The 25,002-nt window shown below is 43.2% G+C and overlaps 1 protein-coding gene across 2 annotated transcripts in view; it reads left to right on the forward strand.

Moving 5' to 3' along the window:
- Positions 1 to 25,002, forward strand: part of LOC129839789 (VPS10 domain-containing receptor SorCS3-like) — a 205,014-nt gene that overhangs the window by 102,057 nt on the left and 77,955 nt on the right. For both annotated transcript variants that reach the window (XM_055907426.1, XM_055907427.1), the window contains exons 3-4: positions 7,587 to 7,686; positions 13,082 to 13,240. In XM_055907426.1, coding sequence (XP_055763401.1) covers positions 7,587 to 7,686; positions 13,082 to 13,240 — 259 coding nt within the window. The remainder of the gene's footprint in view (positions 1 to 7,586; positions 7,687 to 13,081; positions 13,241 to 25,002) is intronic.

The following is a 25,002-nucleotide window of genomic DNA, read 5'->3' on the forward strand; positions in this document are numbered from 1 at the left end:
TGCCCTTACATTAGTTGTATACATAACAGCGTGTGCCCCTAAAAAAAAATAAAAAATAAAATAAAATTAAAAAAAACAGCGTGTGCTGTACAATAGTAACAAAATGTGGAAAAGGGGAAGGGGCCTGAATATTTTCAGAATGCACTGTAAAACAAGAGTGTGTTTTTGGACCCTCATTCATTAATACATGGCTTTGGAAAGCCTGGCAAGATTCCGTAAAATCATTGCTAATGCTAAAGTGCACACGGTGTGGTAGCACCTGTGTGGCAACACAACTGTGTCGAACCACCTGCTTTCAATAGACTTTCAATCCCTTCTTTACTCAAACGTATCCATTCTTTTTTGTTTGTTACCTGTACATTACATAAGAAAATGATAAACGTAATTTAACCTACTTTAATTTCCTCTAGTTGTAAATAATGAACGGAAAGCTTTATTTAACTAGGCAAGTCAGTTAAGAACAAATTCTTATTTTCAACGACAGCCTAGGAACAGAGGGTGAACTGCTTTGTTCAGGGGCAGAATAACAGATTTGTAGCTTGTCAGCTTGGGGATTTGAACTTGCAACCTTTCGGTTACTAGCCTAACGCTCTAACCACTAGGCTACCCTGCCTCCCCTGCTGTTGTACTCGTGCCATATCCACACAGCCAGAGCAAAGATCCCACCTAAATATTATACCCGAAAGCCTGCTGCTGTGCTCTGACCGGAGCGTGACTCCGCCATGTCACAACAACCTTAATCCACTGTGAGGAAAGGGCAGAACGCGTGTTAGGGTGTTGTCAGGTCAGAAGAGGTTCTGAGGTGACCACACGATGAGTCAACACCATTGCGTTTCAAGTCAGTGGCGATGCTTGGCGATGAGCGGAAAAAAGGCGGTGACTTTTTAGTGGTGACTTGCTTGTGGATTTGTCTCGGTGTAACCTAAAAAGCTGTCTTCGCCCTCATGCAAAAAGAATCACGCCTGGAGGGGGAATCTCAAACTTTTATATGTTTATTGAAGGATTTGTTCTGGAAAAGAGCTTTGTGGAATGTAGAGAACAGGGGAGAACACGAGGTCAAGCTAAGACACTTGAAGATGCACAGTCAGGAGTGAATGAGGAACGTTGAACGTGACAGAGATATCAACGAGACAGTATGTGAGGTCACTTAAAACATCCTCCAAATGTCAGCGTTTCTTCCGCTATAGTTCTTCAAAGCACTTCAAGAGTGCATTTGTGAATGAAAGCGGTGACATGCATTCATGCCATGAAGGCCATGCTTAAAGCGCCATGAAAGGATGACTTAGGACCATAGTGAGATTTAAACTTTCATGTCTCATAGTTGTTTTCCCCTGTGTCCAGTAACTTGATCAAAGTGCCATAAATGTATGACACATGCTGTATCTTGTGCTCACTTATGTCTGTTATATGCATACAGTTCCATGTTAGGGTTAGGTACATTGGGAGATTGAAACATTCCTGTCTCATAGTTTTTCTCCTCCACAAAGTGTTCAGGAAAACTTGAAAAGAATAATGATACATTTAGGAGGTGCTAATATTTGTCCTGTTACACGTGTGTCATGGAAATGTGTTCCTTGCATATCCCAACTCCCCCTGAGACACCCACAGGGAGTGGGGTTACGGTCAGGATCACTATTGTCCAGCGCCCCTGGAGCAATTTGGGTTAAGTGCCTTGATCGAGGGCCCAGCAACAGATGTTTCACCTTGTCGGCTCCAGGAGTCAAACCAGCAACCTTGTCCAACGCTGTAAACCTCCAGGCTACCTGCAGTAGCTATACAGTACCTACAGTACCTTGGTTCTTATCTAACATCTTCATTTCACACAGTGGGAACATTTATTGACTTCCTAGTTTATTATCTGAAAGCCAGAGAGCCTAGGTGGTGTAGTGAATCTGTTTGTGCATCAGACACATTTCCCTGTTCCTGCTGTTGTGGTTTTGTTTCATGCGTGGACTGTTTCATATTTCCTCTTCCTGTCTCTGTTGCCTGTCTCTCATTTTTCAAGGTCACTCCAAGTGTTGAGATAAAGAAGAAAAAACACATCATTTTTCAAGGTCACTCCAAGTGTTGAGATAAAGAAGAAAAAACACATCTCCTCTCACCGATTGGACCCAGTCTGTAAATGTGAATGTTTTTTTCCATTATTCATTCACGCTTGAGTTTCCACCCTCCTACATGTCTCTCACCAGCGATCCACTGTGCTCTTCCGGCAAACACCTGCAAATATCTTTCCGTACCCTTATTGTGGCAATTCTCCAAAAGTCATTTTCAATTATGCTTCAATGGATTCTGTTATTAGAGGAGAGATTCTGCTACAGTAAATGTGCTTTAGGGGTGTGTGTGTGTGTGTGTGTGTGTGTGTGTGTGTGTGTCTCAATGCCTCTGTGTTGTGTATATGTTCCAACAGATAAACACTCTGACAGCTTGTACAATGCTGGTCACCTTCCTGAGATAAGGTATGCTGATGGTAGCAGATATTATTAAAAGCTTTATTTGCTGCCTTTGCCCTCTACACCTTCCTCTACTGACGCATTCTCTTCAATATTTTTCCCCCTCTTCATTTTCTCCTCAATTTCTTTCTCTTTCTCACTCTCTGTTTCTTTCCGCGCCAGCGGAATGGATTTTCACAGTCGTCACAAAACTTTCAGCTCAGCTACTATCTGAACCCAAAACGACAGCAGTTTGCTGATGGGAGGCTCTTGTGATTTATCCCGGAGATGTGATTGTTAATGGTGTATATTAAGGGGTTAGATTAGCCTGAGACAATGTGCTATCACAGTCCCTTTTACTGTGGGCCTTATTGTCAGTTAACTGTTTCTTTATGGGCCCCCGACTCTGCAGAACATTTTCTACCACATTCTCTGTGTTGACTGCACTTTTCTCTAAGTTGTTTTTCAAGAGGATAGAGATGGTTTTCTTCTTTTTAAAGTAAAAACACTTTTTCTTCCAGCACCCCACAATGGGATCTGCTATGAGGATGGATAATGAAGAGTTAGAGCAGTTTGGGTTTTGAATAGTTCCAGTCAGCTATTTCCTTTCAACTATTCACTTTTTTCCCTTTTAGTCGGTTTTTGCATGACCTTTTCACATTACCTCTCTTCATCTGTCTCTTATTAAGATTGCTGGCCCCACAGTCTCTCTGCTATCCAGCACTATCTATCAGAGCAATGATGGTAAGGCATTGCCCAATTCACGCCCATTGCGGTTTGTCTCTGCCAACCAAATCTCAGTCGCTAAACTCTCATTTTCCTGTGTCGTCCAGAGGTCTCAGCATTGATTCAGACAGTTGATTCATCGGGTTTAGGATCTGGTGTTTGGACCCATATTGCATCTGTCATTCCCCTGCAGTCTGACTAGGAACAAAAATAACTTGTAGTATCTCAAATAATAGCTGTAGAAATGTTTCACTGTGGATTCAGACGTTGTGTTCTGACCCCTTTAAGACTGGATGCCGGGGCTTCGTCTACGTTCAGAATAATGTTTAAGCATGTCAATCAGAGGAAAGATCTTGTTTTGACCCTGAATGCTTGATCTTGACTCGGGGTCTTCAGCTAAGAACTTTCCTGTTTTCTCTCTTCTCTCTCACAGTTGCAATGTCAGGTAAAGTTGTTCCTTTTTGTTAACCCCACTTCTGACACCAACAACCCGACTATGTAAAAGTTTTGGGCCCTGGTAGAATTTTTGGATAAGGTTTTTTGCCCTGGCTAGTGTGTCTGGTGTCTTAGTTATGCTAGCATCCAGTTACTATCTCTTTGGTTTGGTCAGCGGCCAGCCAAGTCAGCTTCAAGAGACAGAGAGAGACCTCAGTCTGTGAGCTAGCTATGCAAGATAGATCACCAACCTTTAGTTTCGCTGCTGGAACAATACAGGAATAGGACCTCTGAGTCAGTTGCGCTCCTGAACGCCCCAGTCTTTTTCTCTTCTGTTTTGTGTGTTACGACAGACTTAGATGATTTGGTTTTGGAGTTTGGTCCCACTCTCGCTTTGAAGTACTGAGCTTTTTCCTCTCTCCCCAGAGCTTGGTCTCCAAACAATGCCTCTGCACACCAACCACTTAATTGTTCTGCTTTACAAACAGCCATCTGGCAAAGCCTCACAACAATGCCTAATGCGATTTGTGGTCACTGATTCTTTTTTACTGTTCATATGATGTTCATGAAGAAACATGCACATTGTTTCCCCCCTCTATCTCACACCTCTGTGAAATTGATTTGGTTATGAAAAAGCTCCTCACTTTGTGTCAGGGAAGATGGAACCTGGTCAAAACACTGGGGGATTTGATTTCCGGGAAGAAACATCCGGGATTCTGTTATTTCCCTGGACTGTTACAGTATATGTACTTGTTACATGTTCAGCAATCTGCAGTATGAGGTACATGGTTTTAGTGTGTACGAATAATCTCTACATGAATCTTCAAACAAGATTTAGCCTCACTCTGTCTTACATTTTTACTGTATTTTACCACTCAGTGTTTACTTTAACACAACAATATTACTTAGTACTTAGACACTAATCTCTTTCACTGTCGGTATATTGTATTCTGAAGCAACTGCCTTTCATTGCTTGGAAAAGAAAGTTCTTGGATTGAAGCTAGGAGTTTAACTCTAGGATATGAGAGAAGTTTTCTCTTGCCTCAAAGGGTGTACAATTGGAATGGATGATTAAACTGCTTCAAGCACTCTTATTTAGCTTGAATAACTAACTTCTTTACTATAGTGAAAGCATTTCAGCACTAATATCCACACTACCTCAGGGTTTCTTCCTCGATGCAGGCAGACACAACAACAGCAGACAGTGTACCTACTACAGTACCTAACCCCCTCTCTGATAGCAGCAGTCTGAAATATTACTTGACTATCTTCCATCAGCATGCCAAAACCCCATTAGTTTCAGATGCCTTGGGAAGCGTTGTGATATTTCATAAACTGCTACTCCAACAGCAAGAGCGAGTATTACCTCTCTGCTGTGCTGCTGAAGAAACTTCAGCTATGTTTCGCTCAGAATTGAAATTCTGAAGGCAAATGAAGTTTCGTCTTTTTCTCAGAATCTCCCTTCATTTGCAACACTGCTTCTGTCTCACTCTCCCTCAACACATTGTATCCAGGCCAGAACCTAAACACCAGATAAACAACCGTCTCGGTGGACAGGGGCTGATGAGGAAGAAAGTATTGAATAGAAAACAAGGAAGGAAGAGAAGTGCCTATTGTATGGCGGTGTAACCAGGTTTCAACACCGCAATTGAATGCTAATTATGACTACAGCTTCCTTCCCCACAGACACTCATGAATATGTATGTCATTCTAGGTTTTGGATTATCAAAAAAAGGCGCCTTGGAAATCAGACTATCTGAAAGAGGCATATGCGTTTTGGTTTGGAGGTTTGATTGAATGTTTTTCTGTCTGATTGTACAGTCTGTCCGTGACACTCTCACACCAGAGCCTTAGTACTTGAGGATAGAACTAAGTGGTGAAAAGTAAAATGGATGCAAAGCCTACATACAATACCACACAGGAGCCTGCTATCTCTTCAATGTATGCTTGACAAGCCACTCAGGCAGGCAGCATTCTGTGTCTGGTCTGTAATGTCCCTGCCTGCCGCGGACATGAGAAGACTCTAACAATATAACGCAGCCATTGGGAGCTTCCTAGTGCTCGGAGGCCCATTCCACATAATATTTCTCTCTCCAATCAGTCATCGCCCCATTCCTTTCTCTGACTCTTTAAAAAAAAAAATCCTGTCGAAGCTGTCAGCACGCCCTCATGCAGTGTCTTTCTCTCTCGTTATTCTACTTTGTAATCATCGTTACCGTCTCTCCCCGGCACTCAGGAAAGAACTGGAATGAAGAAAGATCTTATTGTAATATAAACCGAAACTCTATTACTGGCAGAGCTGCACAACTCTCTGCCGACTACGCCATCAGGAGAGAGAAAACCTGAAGAGCTATAAAATAAGAATTCTTTCCCATTCGTCTTTCCTCACTCATACTGTAAATTGCACCGCACATCCGAAGGGGGTTAATGCTGAGTGGGTGTGGACTTTTCGCAGTCTTCAGATTGAAATAATTAGGTAATCACAGGGACATGGTAGCTATTCTTAGGCTCATGTGAACATGCACACACAATCGGTGCGAAAGTGTAGCCTGTCTATACAGCCATAAACGGTGATGCATTTTCAAAACACAAGATAGGCTACAGAAATAAACTGTGTTTTACACCTGCATTTTGAGCTGAAAGTCATTCATGTTAGCAGCCAATATCAGCTAGGGATATATAGTGTCACTTCCCTGGTGTCCAGAGCAAGCAAAATCATACGGCCTATTTTTAACGGAGGTTGCATGATCATATGGAAAACATGTCTGTCTGCACCATTCCATCACTTTGGAGGGCAGCATGCTTGCAGAGTGCTTGTTGCCAGCCGGGTTGCTCTGTTCTTCCTCACAAATGTCATAATAAATTGAGCATAATACGTTAAATCTTTATCCCATAATATTGAAAGCAGTGCAATGTTACAGCTGTTTATCTTTAGACATACACTGAGTATATAAAACATGAAAAACAACTGCTTCTTCCATTACATAGATTGACCAGGTGAAATCTATGATCCCTTATTGATGTCACTTTTTTAAATCCACTTCAATCAGTGTAGATGAAGGGGAGGAGACAGGTTGAAAAAGGATTGTTAAGCCATGAGACAATTGAGATGGTGTATGTGTGTTATTCAGATGGTGAATATAGTAGTAGGACACAGACGCACCGGTTTTTGTCGAAAACTGCAACGCTGCTTGGTTTTTCAGGCTCAACAGTTTCCAGGGTGTATAAAGAATGGTCCATCACCCAAAGGACATCCAGTCAACTTGACACAACTGTGGGATTCATTGGAGTCAACATGGGCCAGCATCCCAATGGAACTCTTTCGACACCTTGTAGAATCCATGCCCCAACAAATTGAGGCTGTTTTAAGGGGGAGGGCAACTCAATATTAGGAAGGTATTCCTAATGTTTGGTAAACTCTGTTTATAGCCAATAGGCACCCAAACTTGGCCTTTCTGAAATATGAAATTAGATCAATCAAATCACCACGTAGCCTGTTCTGCAAAAGATGAGTTAGTAGTAAATCTCTAAACTGTATTTTATATGGATGATAAACGTAGATCTACTCTGTTTTAATCAGGGAAAATTTGAATAAATTATACAAATTTTTGATCACTAATTTGGATATGTGTGCCCACCTTTTTGCTCCAATTCTGATGACTGGTGATTGGTCAACAATCAAGACATGCAACCTTTTGGTTTTGAAGCATGGATGAGCATTTAAAGATGACTTGCAGGATTCAGAACGACAAAATGTGTATAAAACCAACAAAAAATTGGGTGAGGGGGGGAATTCTACGATAACTGAAAGGGCACTTTGGAGACTGTAAAGGCAAAGGGGAACATGCTCTGCACAGGTAGAGATGTGGTTGTGGTTGTAAGCAGGTGTTGGTACATAACCACTGTCTATAAGTCTGTATGTCTGTCTGTCTATACTTTGAACTGCCTGTCTGTCTGTATTTCTCTCTGTCTAAACACATTTTTTTTCATTTACAGATCAACAGACTATGGATCCACCTATGAGAGGATGAATGACAAAGTGGGATCTAAGACAGTGCTGAGTTACCTGTATGTCTGTCCATCCAACAAGAGAAAGGTAAGACAAACTTCAAAAGGGTGATTTTCAATAACACAATAATGACTAAGACTTAGAAGAACGTAATTACATTTATTTGAGTTAACTAGAACTGAATTGTTCATTGTCCATTCTCTGCTGCCGCTATTTGCTCTTTCTGATCAAATCAAATGTTAACTCGAAGTGAAGGTTAGACGGTAGACTCAAATAAATATGGTTTGAAAAAATGTGTTTCTTTCATGCTTTTAATTGTTTTTGTAGTTCATGAAATAACCAAAGTTTAATGACTATATTTAGCTCACATTGCCTTAAGCTGGCAGTTTGCCTGGACTTAGAAAGTCAATTCAAGATTGCTACCAAGAAACACTTTCTCATACTGTAGTTATAGCCTCAGGACATTTACCATGACACAACACAAAGAACAAAAAGACCTGTTAGAAAGACAAAACGTATTCAAGAAAGAATCTTGTTGGTTTGTAGATAAATGCTGAAGCAAAACTAATTGAAAAAAGTAGTTTTGCTTCAGCATTTATCTACAAACCAACAAGATTCTTTCTTGAATATCTTCTCTGAGCAAAATACATTTTTTACTCTGCAAAGGAGACCATCTATTCCACATTATAACAAAGGTGTCTCAGTCTCTCCTGAAAACTTTCTAAGGGTCATGTTAAGGTCCCTCACTAGCAAACCGTCCATGAATAAACTTTTCTCTGTTGGTATTGTGAAGGGAAAAGGGCCCCAGCTGGCTTTCTGGGCCTCCTGAAGAGAGTCAAATCAGTCCATAGATCACTAGTGCTGACCCTGAAAATCCCTCTATGGAAAGAGAGGGTTTGTGGGATACTGAGCTGATGGACTTAACCCGCGTCAGCATTGGACTCAGTAATACCTCGGTCTGACCCTGTGACTATTTTCTCACTGGCCGGCCGGATTTAGCAATAGAACCTATGGTGTAGTTGAAGGTTGAGTATGCCCATTCAGCACATTTCCCAGGTATAGGGATAAAGGCTAACCAAGCCAAAGACACACGATATACGTGGACAGGCAACAGATTTGCTGCAAGGGTCTTATCATCTCCCTTTAATGGTGATAGACCAAGGATCTTGTAGTTTTCTACACCCAAGTTAGGGAACTACATTGTAGTAGAAGCTAGTCACGAGATCCTATGATGTCCAGATGCCCTTGTTAGGGCCATGTTTTGTAGACAACCACTATTGACCTCTGGCTTCAACCGACCCACAATCCTCCTCACCTTATCTTTTATCTCATTATGGATGGATGAGCCCAACTCTCTACTGGATAAGCTGGGATGTTTTCTCCTCATTGCATTCCAGTGGCCACGCATAACATGTGTGTGTAGCATGGGGAAAACACGGCGAGGATTATGTCTATATCTGTTGAGATGAGGCAGTAATGACCCTTAAATCACCATGACAATATATTTGTGTATTTAATGCCTCAAAGGTGTTTTTTCTCCCATGTGAATATTACAATATTACAATATTACAATCGATTGGTTTCCACACAACAGTATTCTGTTAACATCACCGACTATATTCTCACATGATGTCTAAAGGAAAAAAGACAGAGGCTTGACCTTTCAAGGAGCAGATAATAGATTTGAATGATGGTGGTGACATTTATCTTCAAGCTTGTGAGGAAAACACCCATCATGAATTGCCCTTACGCATGTTCAGCCTTATTTCGAAGTCTTCTGCACAGTTTGACTCACAGCCACTGATAATAATGAAGAGTCTAGCATTCTAGACGTATGCATAGAATTAATAGACATAGAATGAATAGACATTATATTTCTATGGTTATATCTAGAGTGATATCCCAATTCACCAGAATTTAGCCTATTTATACCTTCCCTACAGACTGCTCACTCACAGATAGGCCGCAATTGATCTGTGTGACAAGATTAATCTGCTGTGAGAAATCCTCTCCTCCGCTCTTCCCCTTGTTTGTGGTCAGCAGATGGCTTGCGCACCGTCCAACAGCAGGCTTCAGCCCCTCAGACAACACAGCAATGACTATCGCACTTCTCGCTTGATGATTAGCTGGCCTCCCACCAACTAGCTGAACATCAGCAGATAGCATGCCGGGGTTATCCCTACAACCTGTATTGATCTAAGCTTAGTTACTAACCTCACTCCTCTTTGTTCCCAGGAGATCAGTTGACATGTGGATGTGGAGGGAAATGTTAATTACCTGCCGATGGTATATTTGATGATGTGAAAGTTATTGACGATGATGTGAGCTGTTACGTAACCTCCCCTCGTGGAACTTAGTGCCTGTTAAAACTGATTCAGGAACAGATGGACATGCCCATATCCATATGGATCCACATAAACAATCTCGGAAGGATATTAATTCAATCTACTGAGAGATGGGTTACGAAAATGCTTTTATTCCAGTTATGGTATTTGTCCAATACATTTTTCTACATTTTGTAAGAGAAATTATGTTTAAATAAGGTTTATTCTTGAATATGTCACATGGCAAATAATATTTACCGTGCAGGAAGTTAAATCAGGTTGGTTTAAGATGAATCATCTTTGGCCGTTAATACATTTTCAGACTTTTTATTCTCAACATATAAAGTGTAATATTATACCTTCCAATAAATGCAACAGTGAAATAGGGAATATACAGAGTGCAGCTATACACACAGCTACAGTATACAACAAGCCCTTAATAGAGATATGTCTTAATATGAAGTGTATTACAGTAAATATAAAGGAAGCCTGGTTGAAAAGGACTCGCCTAAAGTATTATTATTAGAGAGCTGAGAAACATTCAGTGTCTCCCTGTTCAGTGGTGAAGAAACACTGATTCAACTAGATCCTTCAAGGACTTCTAGCATTTGTACTTTCCCCTCTAAGTGGTGAGACAGAGAGAAAGGGCCTGACAGAAGAATCAGAAATACAAGGTGAAATACAATTTCCACTCATACTAAATGCTGTCGTTTAATACGATATTATGAAAAATGATTAGACCTGACGTTAGAAACTATTTAATTACATGTGGCAAGGCTCTAAGACACTGGGGGAAATAGACGGGGCCCTTCGAAGGTGAGGCGAACAACAAAAATTGAAGAAACATATATTTTTTAAGAAAAAACCTGGCACAGAGTCCGCAGTCTGTTTATTGGCTTTACTGAAAAGCAATTTATCTAAATCACCACCGGGAGGATTCCTAGTTAAAGCTGGATAAAGAGTGCTGGGGAGGATTCCTAGTTAAAGGTGGATAAAGAGCGTTGGGGAGGGTTCCTAGTTAAAGCTGGATAAAGAGGGTTGGGGAGGGTTCCTAGTTAAAGCTGGATAAAGAGGGTTGGGGAGGATTCCTAGTTAAAGGTGGATAGAGGGGTGGGGAGGGTTCCTAGTTAAAGGTGGATAAAGAGGGTTGGGGAGGGTTCCTAGTTAAAGCTGGATAAAGAGGGTTGGGGAGGATTCCTAGTTAAAGGTGGATAGAGGGGTGGGGAGGGTTCCTAGTTAAAGGTGGATAAAGAGGGTTGGGGAGGATTCCTAGTTAAAGCTGGATAAAGAGTGCTGGGGAGGATTCCTAGTTAAAGCTGGATAAAGAGGGTTGGGGAGGGTTCCTAGTTAAAGCTGGATAAAGAGGGTTGGGGAGGATTCCTAGTTAAAGCTGGATAAAGAGGGTTGGGGAGGATTCCTAGTTAAAGGTGGATAGAGGGGTGGGGAGGGTTCCTAGTTAAAGGTGGATAAAGAGGGTTGGGGAGGGTTCCTAGTTAAAGCTGGATAAAGAGTGCTGGGGAGGATTCCTAGTTAAAGCTGGATAAAGAGTGCTGGGGAGGATTCCTAGTTAAAGCTGGATAAAGAGGGTTGGGGAGGGTTCCTAGTTAAAGCTGGATAAAGAGGGTTGGGGAGGATTCCTAGTTAAAGCTGGATAAAGAGTGCTGGGGAGGATTCCTAGTTAAAGCTGGGGAAAGAGTGCTGGGGAAGATTCCTAGTTAAAGCTGGGGAAAGAGGGTTGGGGAGGATTCCTAGTTAAAGCTGGGGAAAGATGGTGGGATTTTTGTCAGTGACAAATGCACTGCTGTTTTTTCCAATTCAAATCTGTTGCAGGGAAAGAAAACACAGCAGTTTGGGCTGTGACACTATCCAAGTCACGCTTTCCCTTCTCCCTTTTCTGTCTGGGTTTAGTAGTTAATTATAATTAAAGCCAGGTGTCAGGTTAATGTCGTGTTGCATTAAATCACAAAGAGAAAGCATATTTGAGCTATGTGTCTTATTAATCAACATGTCTATGGATTCATTTGAGAAAATAGGCCTTGGTTCTATATAGTGGAAATACTTTTAAAGGATATATCTGTGTTTTGAGAGTAATGAACTTTAATGAAAATGTCTGCTTTACTTCCCCCACAAATAAATCATATTATACCAAGATATACTGTAGATAGTCGACCAATAAGGTCAGATTTTGTTACAATGTAGTATTTAATATTATATATATATATCATACGGGCTTCCAAACAAAGGGCTTCATCTTAATTAAGTTGTGTCAATGTTGTGTACTTTTACAGTATCTTGATTTTAAAGTATGAACATGTACTGTAATTTACATAATTATACCTAATACCTACATTTGTGTTCCTATTATGATTTTAGTTTTACAGATCTTGCTCTGTTATTGCTTTCACGAGAGGCTCATTTCCAACAAACATTTACATTTTCACAGAATTTATGACGAAATGAAAGTAGAGACTGTATTATTCCTAGCATGGAATTAGAATTCGCGCCACTGTGGTAACATTGAGCATTCCACAAAGACATGATTCTTAATTGCACAAATATTTGTTATTTCTCATCACAGATGTAGATATTGTTCCAAACAAATTGTATTGCCTAGACATGTAGTCACGCTTGGTAAACGCCAAGTTGTGGAGTTCTCTCTTGCTTCACAGCTGTGTTACAGAATACCATAGCACAGCACCCTATTGATCTACAATATATTCTTAAAACTGTATTCTTAAAACATAGTATATTCTTTAACATAGCAACGTATTGTTGTAGTTGTATTGTGGCCCCTCGTGGTTGACTTAAAGGTCCACAGGGGTATTCTGAACCACCACTATCTCATTAAAGGGAATGTATCTGGAGAGGGGTGACTGGAAGCCAAAGTGCACCAAAGAGCAGACCTGGAAGAGGCCAAAAAACCATGGCAACAGAGCGCGAGAGGCACATTTGTAAAATGAAGTCCAAAACAATGTGAAGGTGTTAGCGCTAGTAACAGCATGATGCATGCCAACCACTAGACCTGGAGTGCTGACATGGTGACCCCTTCTATCTCTCTCTCTCTCTCAACTCCCTTTCTTTTTTTTTATCCCTCTCCATCTCCTCCCTCACCCCTCTTCTCTCTCTCTCCATCCCACCCCCCTCTCCCTCTCTTCCAGATAATGGTGCTGACAGACCCTGAGTTTGAGAGCAGTGTGCTCATCAGCTCGGATGAAGGAGCGAGCTATCAGAAATACCGCCTCAGCTTCTACATCCTAAGCCTTCTGTTCCATCCAACACAGGAGGATTGGGCTCTAGCCTACAGCCACGACCAGAAGGTGAGCTCCATGTCATTTTTTCACCGCAGTTGATTATTTTATACAGTAGGCTTTGGATTTTGAACAGTGATACACAGTTGGATAAAACTCCAAGCTAAACATTTTAATCTTATTTCCATCTCGGTTTCAACGGCGCCATGTTGGTTTATTGAATATTCTTCTGCCATGATTTAATGATTTATTTAGCTGGAAGTTTTGATAAGAACATTGATTATTGTTATCCATTTGATGTTACCTTATTTAATTACCATGGCGATTTATTTAGAGCAATGGAAATGTTTGTGTTATAACATGATTCCAACTACACAGTAACTTTACTTGTAACTACAATTGAACATTCCAATTTTCATTAGAAAATGTAAGCACTATTGGCCTGCATACCACATACAGCGACTATGCAGTCCTATACACCAGTGCTCTCATCTGTAACCTTCCCTGTACAGTGCTCTCATGTTGAGGAGAGCTCTGTACCCTCCATTCACACACAGGTCACATCCCATATAACCCCCTGTCAAGAAGACCTACCATTATGGCCAATGAGTCTGACCAGGCTACCAAGATGGCTATCACACAGGGGAGTCTGGTTGAGGTAGAGGAGGGAGAAGACTGACACCTTGGGTTGCTAACTGACCCCAATATCAGTCATAACAATGAAACCTGGACAGATCCAGAGGTTGTAATTTGTTGCGCTTTCAGTCTGTGATGGCCTTCGTTTTAGAATGTGGACTATACGAATTTGAAACAGAACCTTTTGGGCTGTTTAATGTACACTATATATGTTGGTGATGTTTTGTTTGCATTAAAATGATGAACCATTGTGGACATGGAACTCTCTCAGAAGACATACCTTTGTGGACATGGAACACCCTCAGAAGACATACCTTTGTGGACATGGAACACCCTCAGAAGACATACCTTTGTGGACATGGAACACCCTCAGAAGAAATATCTTTGTGGACATGGAACACTCTCAGAAGACATTCCTTGTGGACATTGAACACCCTCAGAAGACAAACCTTTGTGGACATGGAACACCCTCAGAAGAAATACCTTTGTGGACATGGAACACCCTCAGAAGACAAACCTTTGTCGACACGGAACACCCTCAGAAGACATACCTTTGTGGACATGGAACATCCTCAGAAGACATACCTTTGTGGACATGGAACACCCTCAGAAGACGAACCTTTGTGGACATGGAACACCCTCAGAAGACGAACCTTTGTGGACTTTAAACTCTCTCAGAAGACATACCTTTGTGAACATGGAACACTCTTAGACAACATACTTACAGTTCTAATGAAACGATTCCTTAAGCATTGATGCAATGTGGAATCAATGGTGATTATTCAATTAGATAATGTAATAAATTAGATATTTAGTTGGGAGTCAATACAAGTACAAACAGTCTGTTCTGTACTGATAACATATTGAGTTTTTCTATATTAAAACATCTGTGTCTCAAACTTTGTCAGATCACTTTGTTATTTGTCTTCAGTCGTTTTGTATTCAATGCAGGTCAATCTTTATCTCTTTCCTCAATGTCTGGAGTGAAGTGTTCTATTTCGAGTTCTAGAACTCTGGGTGACCTGTCTTGACTCTTATCTCAGAACGTGTGGGCAGTGTAAAATACATGATTACAATTGATGTAGCTGTTCCTCCCTCTCTCTGACTAAGGGCGATACAATTAGAGCGTTTGTGACACTTCTCACAAGTGCAGAAACAACTCAAACATAATACAGAACTTTTTTTCTTCTTGTTCTTCCTTGTTCCTCTGTGGCTTTTCCATTGTTCAGGTCTCCTAATTGACTTCAGTATTAGAGCTGCTTGTCTTATAAATATTTTTACAAGAGCTGTTATGCTAGACAACGTCCGAGTTGTTTAGTGCAGTTATTCATGTAACACCCTCCCTGCTGTTAGATTCAAAGAGAGAAAGCACAGATTATATTTTTCTGAATGTGTTTATAGTCTGGGATGTTTTGCGTTGTAGGGGGGGGTAGGAAGCGAGTGGTGGAAGTCTCAAGGGAGAAGTGAAAAGAACCCTAAAGTCCCCACAATTCAAGTTATTTTCCATTCTTAACATATTACATCCCGGCTCACACACCTCGTTGGCCCTGTGAGACAAGGCCTTGGGTCCCTAATGGAGTGTGTGAAGGATATGTTCATCAAATCGTTAACTTGGTGGGAACGTTGAGATCAAGTATTCAGTACACATTGCAATTGTCACGTGTGCTCCCTCTCCGGCCTCTAGGTCACCAGGCTGCTCGCTATGGCGCACACCTGTCACCATCGTTACGCGCACCTGCGCATCATCTGACTCACCTGGACTCCATCACTTCCCTGATTACCTTCCCTAACTCCTTATCTGTCTGTCTGTTAAAAAATATATGTCACTCCCTTTAGTTCCTTCCCCAGGCGTTATGGTTTCTGTTTCATGTCTGTGTATTGTTCTTGTTTCTTATTTTGTATTATGTTGTGTTTATGTATTAAAACACTCACTCCCTGAACTTGCTTCCAGACTCTCAGCGCACATCGTTACAGTAATTACTGTGGTCACTTGGGGATATGGGGTTTTGATTTCATTATTTAGTTTGAAGTGTTAATGAGAGCAGACAATTCACATCAGAAAAAGCTGCTAGTGTAGATACAATGACATTAGCACAGACAGACATTAAACATTGATTGTACAAAAAGATCCAGTTTATGTCCATTTATCTATTGCCAGTCTATGACGAAGCCTAACAATATCTAGTCTGTTTAAGTTCAACCTTAGTTCCCTCAGCACTAGTCTTTTAATACAAGTGTTCTCTGTGTTTAATACCCTTATTCAGGTTTCTGGTGTTCTAATCATTTGGTTTTGGGTATGTCAAGAGGAGAACCCCAGGTGTCTGACATAACTTTGTTTTCCCCAAATAATGTTCCTGCCAGCCCCCTGTAGTCTCCCACTCAGACGCACAATGTCAGATGAAGAATGTCAGTCTACCGCATTCTATACAACAACCAAATCAGATAGTTGACATGTTGGAGATGCATTTATTCACACTTCCTTTCAACATTTGAAAAAAGTGAGCAAAAAAGTTTCACTTCGGAATTATCTACAGAAACAAGTCACATTTCTTCACACAGTCAAACGAGCTACAGTTTCCAGCAAATGTAAATGAATATATCACAACCAATGCGTTTGGATTCAATCACCTGCATACACTATTTGCAGCCGAGTCACCCAGCACCGTAATTACATTGCAGGCAACCCAACACATCGCCTAAGCCCTGTTTGGATTATTTGTAATTCCTTCCACTGGGGGAAATAATCTGTGTTGCCAGACAGCGCCGCTTGAGTAAAGCGTCAGTGTATCTCAGGTTTATTTGTGACTTCTCCAGTCTCTAACTCAGTTGATTGGCCCCTTGTCTGCATTAGGTTTGTTGGCTATTACAGATAGCAGGATTACTGTCATTAGTCAATAGACGATAACTAAATGTTGTTGTGGAGGGGGGTCATCCTGCTGAGGATGAATCTGGAGAATGTGTTGTGGAGGGGGTCTTCCTGCTGAGGATAAAGCTGGAGAATGTGTTGTGGAGGGGGGTCTTCCTGCTGAGGATATAGCTGGAGAATGTGTTGTGGAGGGGGGGTCTTCCTGCTGAGGATAAAGCTGGAGAATGTGTTGTGGAGGGGGGTCTTCCTGCTGAGGATAAAGCTGGAGAATGTGTTGTGGAGGGGGGTCTTCCTGCTGAGGATAAAGCTGGAGAATGTGTTGTGGAGGGGGGTCTTCCTGCTGAGGATAAAGCTGGAGAATGTGTTGTGGAGGGGGGTCTACCTGCTGAGGATAAAGCTGGAGAATGTGTTGTGGAGGGGGGTCTACCTGCTGAGGATAAAGCTGGAGAATGTGTTGTGGAGGAGGCTCTTCCTGCTGAGGATAAAGCTGGAGAATGTGTTGTGGAGGAGGGTCTACCTGCTGAGAATAAAGCTGGAGAATGTGTTGTGGAGGAGGGTCTACCTGCTGAGAATAAAGCTGGAGAATGTGTTGTGGAGGGGGGTCTTCCTGCTGAGGATAAAGCTGGAGAATGTGTTGTGGAGGGGGGTCATACTGCTGAGGATAAAGCTGGAGAATGTGTTGTGGAGGGGGGTCTTCCTGCTGAGGATAAAGCTGGAGAATGTGTTGTGGAGGGGGGTCATACTGCTGAGGATAAAGCTGGAGAATGTGTTGTGGAGAGGGGGTCATACTGCTGAGGATAAAGCTGGAGAATGTGTTGTGGAGGAGGGTCTTCCTGCTGAGAATATATCTGGAGGTGTGTTTTTTTGAGGATGTATACATTTTCACTACAGCAAATGGATGGAGGTGTGTTGTTAAATAGAGAGAGGAGCGAGGAGCCAATGTGCCAACAACAAGGAAACAGATTGTAGCGTGTGTAAGAAACACAATTTTGTTTGGTCATTGTCAGGCCTCTCTTACCATGCACCTGTGTTCCTTTGGTGATATGGAGGTGTGACATCCTTTTGGTTTTTCATCATGTCCCGGGCCTCTTTATATTGAGTTTAAAGCCCCAGTTGATGGACTGCCACTTCAATTCAAACCATAGGTTGTACTGTGTGTGTAGAGGAGTGTGTGTGTGTGACAGGGAGTGAAGATGATGAATTAAAGTTTGTTTATCTGTTTTGAAACAGGGCCTCCAGAATATTCTCACTTTGTTCTATCAATTTACATTCCAAACCCCCAACTATCTGAGATTTCCTGACACTTGGTCAAAATCACTTATTTCCAATGAAACGTATTGGCCCATATTACAGTGACAGTGAGGGAGAAAACAGACTTTCACGGTTTGCATACGTCCCTTCCCTGAGCTGGCACTGATGGTGATCTGACACTTTTTTACACCACTCCCACTTCCTCTCTTGTTTCTTCCTGTCCCTGCCTTTGGAATCCCCCTCTTCTCTTCCGCTGCAGACAGAAGTCAGAGTGTGTATCTCAGCCAGGTACAAGAATGACATTTACCTTTTCAAATGGGTATCAGTGCCAGAGCTGCCAACCTTCCATCATTATTCTGTGGGGAAGACATAATAGTCGACGTGATGGATTCTGCCTCGCCTAACTACAGTCCAACAGCCTCGTTCTGTGGCCGGCTCCACTTTCATATGTCACTAAAATGACCCGCTCTGCATTTTTTTCTTGTTTATCAGTATGATGAAGTCTCACTCTGAGGGAGAGCGATAGTGAAAGATGTGGTCATTTTGAAACCATTAGTGTTCATGGTCATTTGAACCTGCCAGACGCAGTATTGTTTCCTCATCATCTGTTAGAAATAGGGGATTATCAAAGCATCTTGCTCTTTCAGTGGAATGTTGATGTGGACTGAAGTTGGTCTATACTGGAGTTGGTGTTACGCTCACCTCTATGAAGAGGCAACGCAACACCCTGCTACAACTCAAATCCCCATGAAGTGAAAGAGGTATGGGACTGTAGGTGTGAGAAAGGACGACAAAAGGCTGAATTGACCGTTTACTAAGATTTATTTCCTTTACACGGTAATATGGGGAAAGGGGCTGGACGGAAATCAAAGCAAAGAAAGTAAATGTCAAAGCCCCCCCCACTCCTATCTAACCTGCCTACTCACTACTTACCACCACCTGGTGCCCTAACCAAAATACAGGGGGTGGTCCGCCCAGGTCTTACCTAGTGTGCTTAGACAGTGAATATACTACAGGTATATGTATGCCCGTGGGCCTCTTGCCTAAACACTCCCTAGGTGCCTTCCCCTTCTCCCCTGGGAACAAATGAAACGATCTTAAAAAAATCCACTTCACAACAAAACTGAGAAAACTCAGGCCATTAAAGAAGCTCTGACAGCAACAAACACAGAGCATACCAATGCTGCTACCAACAACAACTAACACAGTACATACCAACGACCAACATGCTATAACCCTCAGCCATCAACCTCTCTCAGCAATGATCTATATAACATTCAATCTCTCTCTGCATTCCTTCTCTCCTATGATCTCTCTCTCTGAACAGAACACTGGCTTTTATAGCTTCAGGTGGCAATGGTAATTAGAGACAGCTGTATCTTGACGAGGGGGCGGGGTCAGCTCTCCAATCATCAATTGGGGCCGAGCAATCAGCTGCTTGGGGAGAAATTTCAGGAAGCCATCTCCTGAAACACACACACTCAAATAAACTACAACACAGAAACTGGGGAACGTAACAGTTGGTCTATACTGGAGTTGGTCTATACTGGAGTTGGTCTATACTGGAGCTGGTCTATACTGGAGTTGGTCTATACTGGAGTTGGTCTATACTGGTTTGGACTATACTGGATTTGGTGTATACTGGAGTTGAATTTAAAAAATAAATAATAATATTTCACCTTTATTTAACCAGGTAGGCTAGTTGAGAACAAGTTCTCATTTGCAACTGCGACCTGGCCAAGATAAAGCATAGCAGTGTGAACAGACAACAACACAGAGTTACACATGGAGTAAACAATAAACAAGTCAATAACATAGTAGAATAAAAATAAATAAAAAAAGAGAATCTACATACAATGTGTGCAAAAGGCATGAGGAGGTAGGCAATAAATAGGCCATAGGAGCGAATAATTACAATTTAGCAGATTAACACTGGAGTGGTAAATCATCAGATGATCATGTGCAAGTAGAGGTACTGGTGTGCAAAAGAGCAGAAAAGTAAATAAATAAAAACAGTATGGGGGTGAGGTAGGTAAATTGGGTGGGCTATATACCGATGGACTATGTACAGCTGCAGCGATCGGTTGGCTGCTCAGATAGCAGATGTTTAAAGTTGTTGAGGGAGATAAAAGTCTCCAACTTCAGAGATTTTTGCAATTCGTTCCAGTCGCAGGCAGCAGAGAACTGGAAGGAAAGGCGGCCAAATTAGGTTTTGGCTTTAGGGATGATCAGTGAGATACACCTGCTGGAGCGCGTGCTACGGGTGGGTGTTGCCATCATGACCAGTGAACTGAGATAAGGCGGCACTTTACCTAGCATAGCCTTGTAGATGACCTGGAGCCAGTGGGTCTGACGACGAACATGTAGCGAGGGCCAGCCGACTAGAGCATACAGGTCGCAGTGGTGGGTGGTATAAGGTGCTTTAGTAACAAAACGGATGTCACTGTGATAAACTGCATCCAGTTTGCTGAGTAGAGTATTGGAAGCTATTTTGTAGATGACATCGCCGAAGTCGAGGATCGGTAGGATAGTCAGTTTTACTAGGGTAAGTTTGGCGGCGTGAGTGAAGGAGGCTTTGTTGCGAAATAGAAAGCCGACTCTAGATTTGATTTTGGATTGGAGATGTTTGATATGAGTCTGGAAGGAGAGTTTGCATTCTAGCCAGACACCTAGGTACTTATAGATGTCCACATATTCTAGGTCAGAACCGTCCAGGGTGGTGATGCTAGTCGGGCGTGCGGGTGCAGGCAGCGAACGGTTGAAAAGCATGCATTTGGTTTTACTAGCGTTTAAGAGCAGTTGGAGGCCACGGAAGGAGTGTTGTATGGCATTGAAGCTCGTTTGGAGGTTAGATAGCACAGTGTCCAAGGAAGGGCCAGAAGTCTCCAGAATGGTGTGGTCTGCGTAGAGGTGGATCAGGGAATCACCCGCAGCAAGAGCAACATCATTGATATATACAGAGAAAAGAGTCGGCCCGAGAATTGAACCCTGTGGTACCCCCATAGAGACTGCCAGAGGACTGGACAACATGCCCTCCGATTTGACACACTGAACTCTGTCTGCAAAGTAGTTGGTGAACCAGGCAAGGCAGTCATTAGAAAAACCGAGGCTACTGAGTCTGCCGATAAGAATGTGGTGATTGACAGAGTCGAAAGCCTTGGCCAGGTCGATGAAGACGGCTGCACAGTAATGTCTTTTATCGATTTCGGTTATGATATCGTTTAGTACCTTGAGCATGGCTGAGGTGCACCTGTGACCGGCTCGGAAACCGGATTGCACAGCGGAGAAGGTACGGTGGGATTCGAGATGGTCAGTGATCTGTTTGTTGACTTGGCTTTCGAAGACCTTAGATATGCAGGGCAGGATGGATATAGGTCTGTAACAGTTTGGGTCCAGGGTGTCTCCCCCTTTGAAGAGGGGGATGACCGCGGCAGCTTTCCAATCCTTGGGGATCTCAGATGATACGAAGGAGAGGTTGGACAGGCTGGTAATAGGGGGTGCGACAATGGCGGTGGACAGTTTCAGAAATAGAGGGTCCAGATTGTCAAGCCCAGCTGATTTGTATGGGTCCAGGTTTTGCAGCTCTTTCAGAACATCTGCTATCTGGATTTGGGTAAAGGAGAAGCTGGGGAGGCTTCTGAGAGTAGCAGCGGGGGGGGGGAGGGGCGCAGCTGTTGTCCAAGGTTGGAGTAGCCAGGAGGAAGGCATGGCCAGCCGTTGAGAAACGCTTGTTGAAGTTTTCGACTATCACGGATTTATCGGTGGTGACCGTGTTACCTAGCCTCAGTGCAGTGGGCAGCTGGGAGGAGGTGCTCTTGTTCTCCATGGACTTTACAGTATCCCAGAACCTTTTGGAGTTAGAGCTACAGGATGCAAATTTCTGCTTGAAAAAGCTGGCCTTTGCTTTCCTGACTGACTGCGTGTATTGGTTCCTGACTTCCCTGAACAGGTGCATATCGCGGGGACTCTTCGATGCCATTGCAGTTCGCCACAGGATGTTTTTGTGCTGGTCGAGGGCAGTCAGGTCTGGAGTGAACCAAGGGCTATATCTGTTCTTAGTTTTGCATTTTCTGAACGGAGCATGCTTGTCTAAGATGGTGAGGAAGTAACTTTTAAAGAATGACCAGGCATCCTCAACTGACGGGATGAGGTCAATTTCCTTCCAGGATACCCGGGCCAGGTCAATTAGAAAGGCCTGCTCGCAGAAGTGTTTTAGGGAGCGTTTGACAGTGATGAGGGGTGGTCGTTTGACCGCGGACCCGTAGCGGATACAGGCAATGAGGCAGTGATCGCTGAGATCCTGATTGGAGACAGCAGAGCTGTATTTGGAGGGCAAGTTGGTCAGGATAATGTCTGTTAGGGTGCCCCTGTTTACGGATTTAGGGTTGTACCTGGTGGGTTCCTTGATGATTTGTGTGAGATTGAGGGCATCTAGCTTAGATTTTAGGACTGCCGGGGTGTTAAGCATATCCCAGTTTAGGTCACCTAACAGAACAAACTCTGAAGCTAGATGGGGGGCGATCAATTCAAAGATGGTGTCCAGAGCACAGCTGGGAGCTGAGGGGGGTCGGTAGCAGGCGGCAACAGTGAGAGACTTATTTCTGGAGAGATTAATTTTTGAAATTAGAAGTTCGAACTGTTTGGGCATAGACCTGGAAAGTATGACAGAACTTTGCAGGCTATCTCTGCAGTAGATTGCAACTCCTCCCCCTTTGGCAGTTCTATCTTGACGGAAAGTGTTATAGTTGGGTATGGAAATCTCAGAATTTTTGGTGGCCCTCCTAAGCCAGGATTCAGAAACGGCAAGGACATGAGGGTTGGCAGAGTGTGCTAAAGCAGATAGTAAAACAAACTTAGGGAGGAGGCTTCTGATGTTGACATGCATGAAACCAAGGCTTTTTCGATCACAGAAGTCAACAAATGAGGGTGCCTGGGGACATGCAGGGCCTGGGTTTACCTCCACATCACCTGAGGAACAGAGGAGTAGTAGGATGAGGGTGCGGCTAAAGGCTATCAAAACTGGTCGCCTAGAGCGTTGGGGACAAGGAATAAAAGGAGCAGATTTATGGGCGTGGTAGAATATATTCAGGGCATAATGTGCAGACAGGGGTATGGTGGGGCACGGGTACAGTGGAGGCAAGCCCAGGCCCTGGGTGATGATAAGAGAGGTTGTATCTCTGGACATGCTGGTCACAATGGGTGAGGTCACCGCATGTGTGGGAGGTGGGACAAAGGAGGTATCAGAGGTATGAGGAGTGGATCTACGGGCTCCATTGTAAACTAAAACAGTGATAACTAACCTGAACAACAGTATAAAAGGCATACTGATATTTGAGAGAGACATACAGTAAGGCATAAAGTAATTGCAGGTCTTGATTGGGAGAGCTAGCTAAAACAGGTGAGACAACAGCAGCTAGTCAGCTAACACAACAGCAGGTAAAATGGCGATGACTAGGCAGAGAGGGTCGGATTACCTACACACAGAGCCTGAGTTCGCGGCTGGGGCCGACAGATAAAACACAAATAAACAGAATGGAGTACCGTGATTAATGGAGAGTCCAGCAGGCATCAGCTATGTAGCCAAGTGATCATAGTGTCCAGGGGGCAGCAGTAGGTGGAAGAGGGAAGCCGCCACTACGCTAGCACGCGGCGTTTAAAGTTAGTAGCCCGGGGGTGGTCTGCTCAGACGGAGGGGGTCTGCTCAGAGGGAGGCCGGTTGAGGGCACAGCGGATGGAGTATTCGTCAGCAGACCAGACGTGGTGGTGCAGCGGGACGCCGTGTCGACAGAGAATCCAAGCCAGATGGCGAAAGAGGTATTGTAGAATTTTGTTTGCTAACTGGTGCTAACTTCGTGGCAGTGGCGTCAGCCACTATAGCCAATCGGTAGCAGTGGTGATCCGGTGCCAAGGTCCAGAGTTTACAGCAAGGATCAGGTGGAGTATTGGGCTCTAGTCGTGTATGACTGGGGTTCGGGTAAACAGCTGAGTAGGCCGGGGGTGGGCCTCAGGGATAGCTTTGGTACTGGGTGCCACGGAGGGTGCAAGCTAGCTGTGAGCTAGCTAGCTGCAAGCTAGCTGTGAGGATCAGAAGTAGTGGCTCAGGGATTCCGGCTGCAATCCGGCATTGTTGTGGAGAGACAGTCCGATGCTGGTAGATTGGTGAGTAATATCCAGGCTAAGAACAGGGCTGGTGTCTGTGCAGAAGGTAAAATCCGCTAGCAGTGGCTAAAAATGACTAAATAGCTTGTAGCTGATTAGCTGTTTAGCTACTGGAGGTTCTTGAATGTGTTCCAAAGTTAAAAATAATAGCGATTCTGTATCACATTGGGTGAGGCAGGTTACCGGAAGGTATAATTGAATTCAAAATCGAAAAGAGATAGATTTTTTTTTTAAATATATACAAAAAATACGAAAAATAAAAAAGTACACGAGAGGATGAACAAAACACGCCTACACTGCTACGCCATCTTGGATCAAGACTATTATGCTGGAGATGGACTATACTGAAGTTGGACAACACAGGAGTTGGATTATACTGATGTTGGACAATACTAGATTTGGTCTGTAGTGGAGTTGGATTGTACTGGAGTTGGACTATACTGGAGATGGTCTATACTGTAGTTGGTCTACACTGGAGTTGGACTATACTGGGGTTGGTCTGTATAGAAGGACTGAAGGACTATAATGGAGTTGAACTATACTGAGGTTGGTCTATACTGGAGGACTATAATGGAGTTGAATTATACTGGGATTGGACTATACTGGGGTTGAACTACACTGGAGTTGGTCTATACTGGAGCTGGTCTATACTGGAGCTCGTCTATGCTGGAGTTGGACTATACTGGAGTTGGTCTATACTGGAGGACTATAATGGAGTTGGACTATACTGAGGTTGGTCTATGCTGGAGCTGGTCTATACTGGAGGTGGACTATGCTGGAGCTCGTCTACACTGGAGTTGGTCTTTACTGGAGTTGGTCTACACTGAAAGACTTTACTGGGGTTGGACTATACTGGGGTTGGACTATACTGGAGTTGGTCGATACTGGAGTTGGACTATACTGGAGCTGGTCTGTATTG

Source organism: Salvelinus fontinalis, chromosome 40 (genome assembly GCF_029448725.1).
Source record: "Salvelinus fontinalis isolate EN_2023a chromosome 40, ASM2944872v1, whole genome shotgun sequence".
Classification (NCBI taxonomy): Eukaryota; Metazoa; Chordata; class Actinopteri; order Salmoniformes; family Salmonidae; genus Salvelinus; species Salvelinus fontinalis.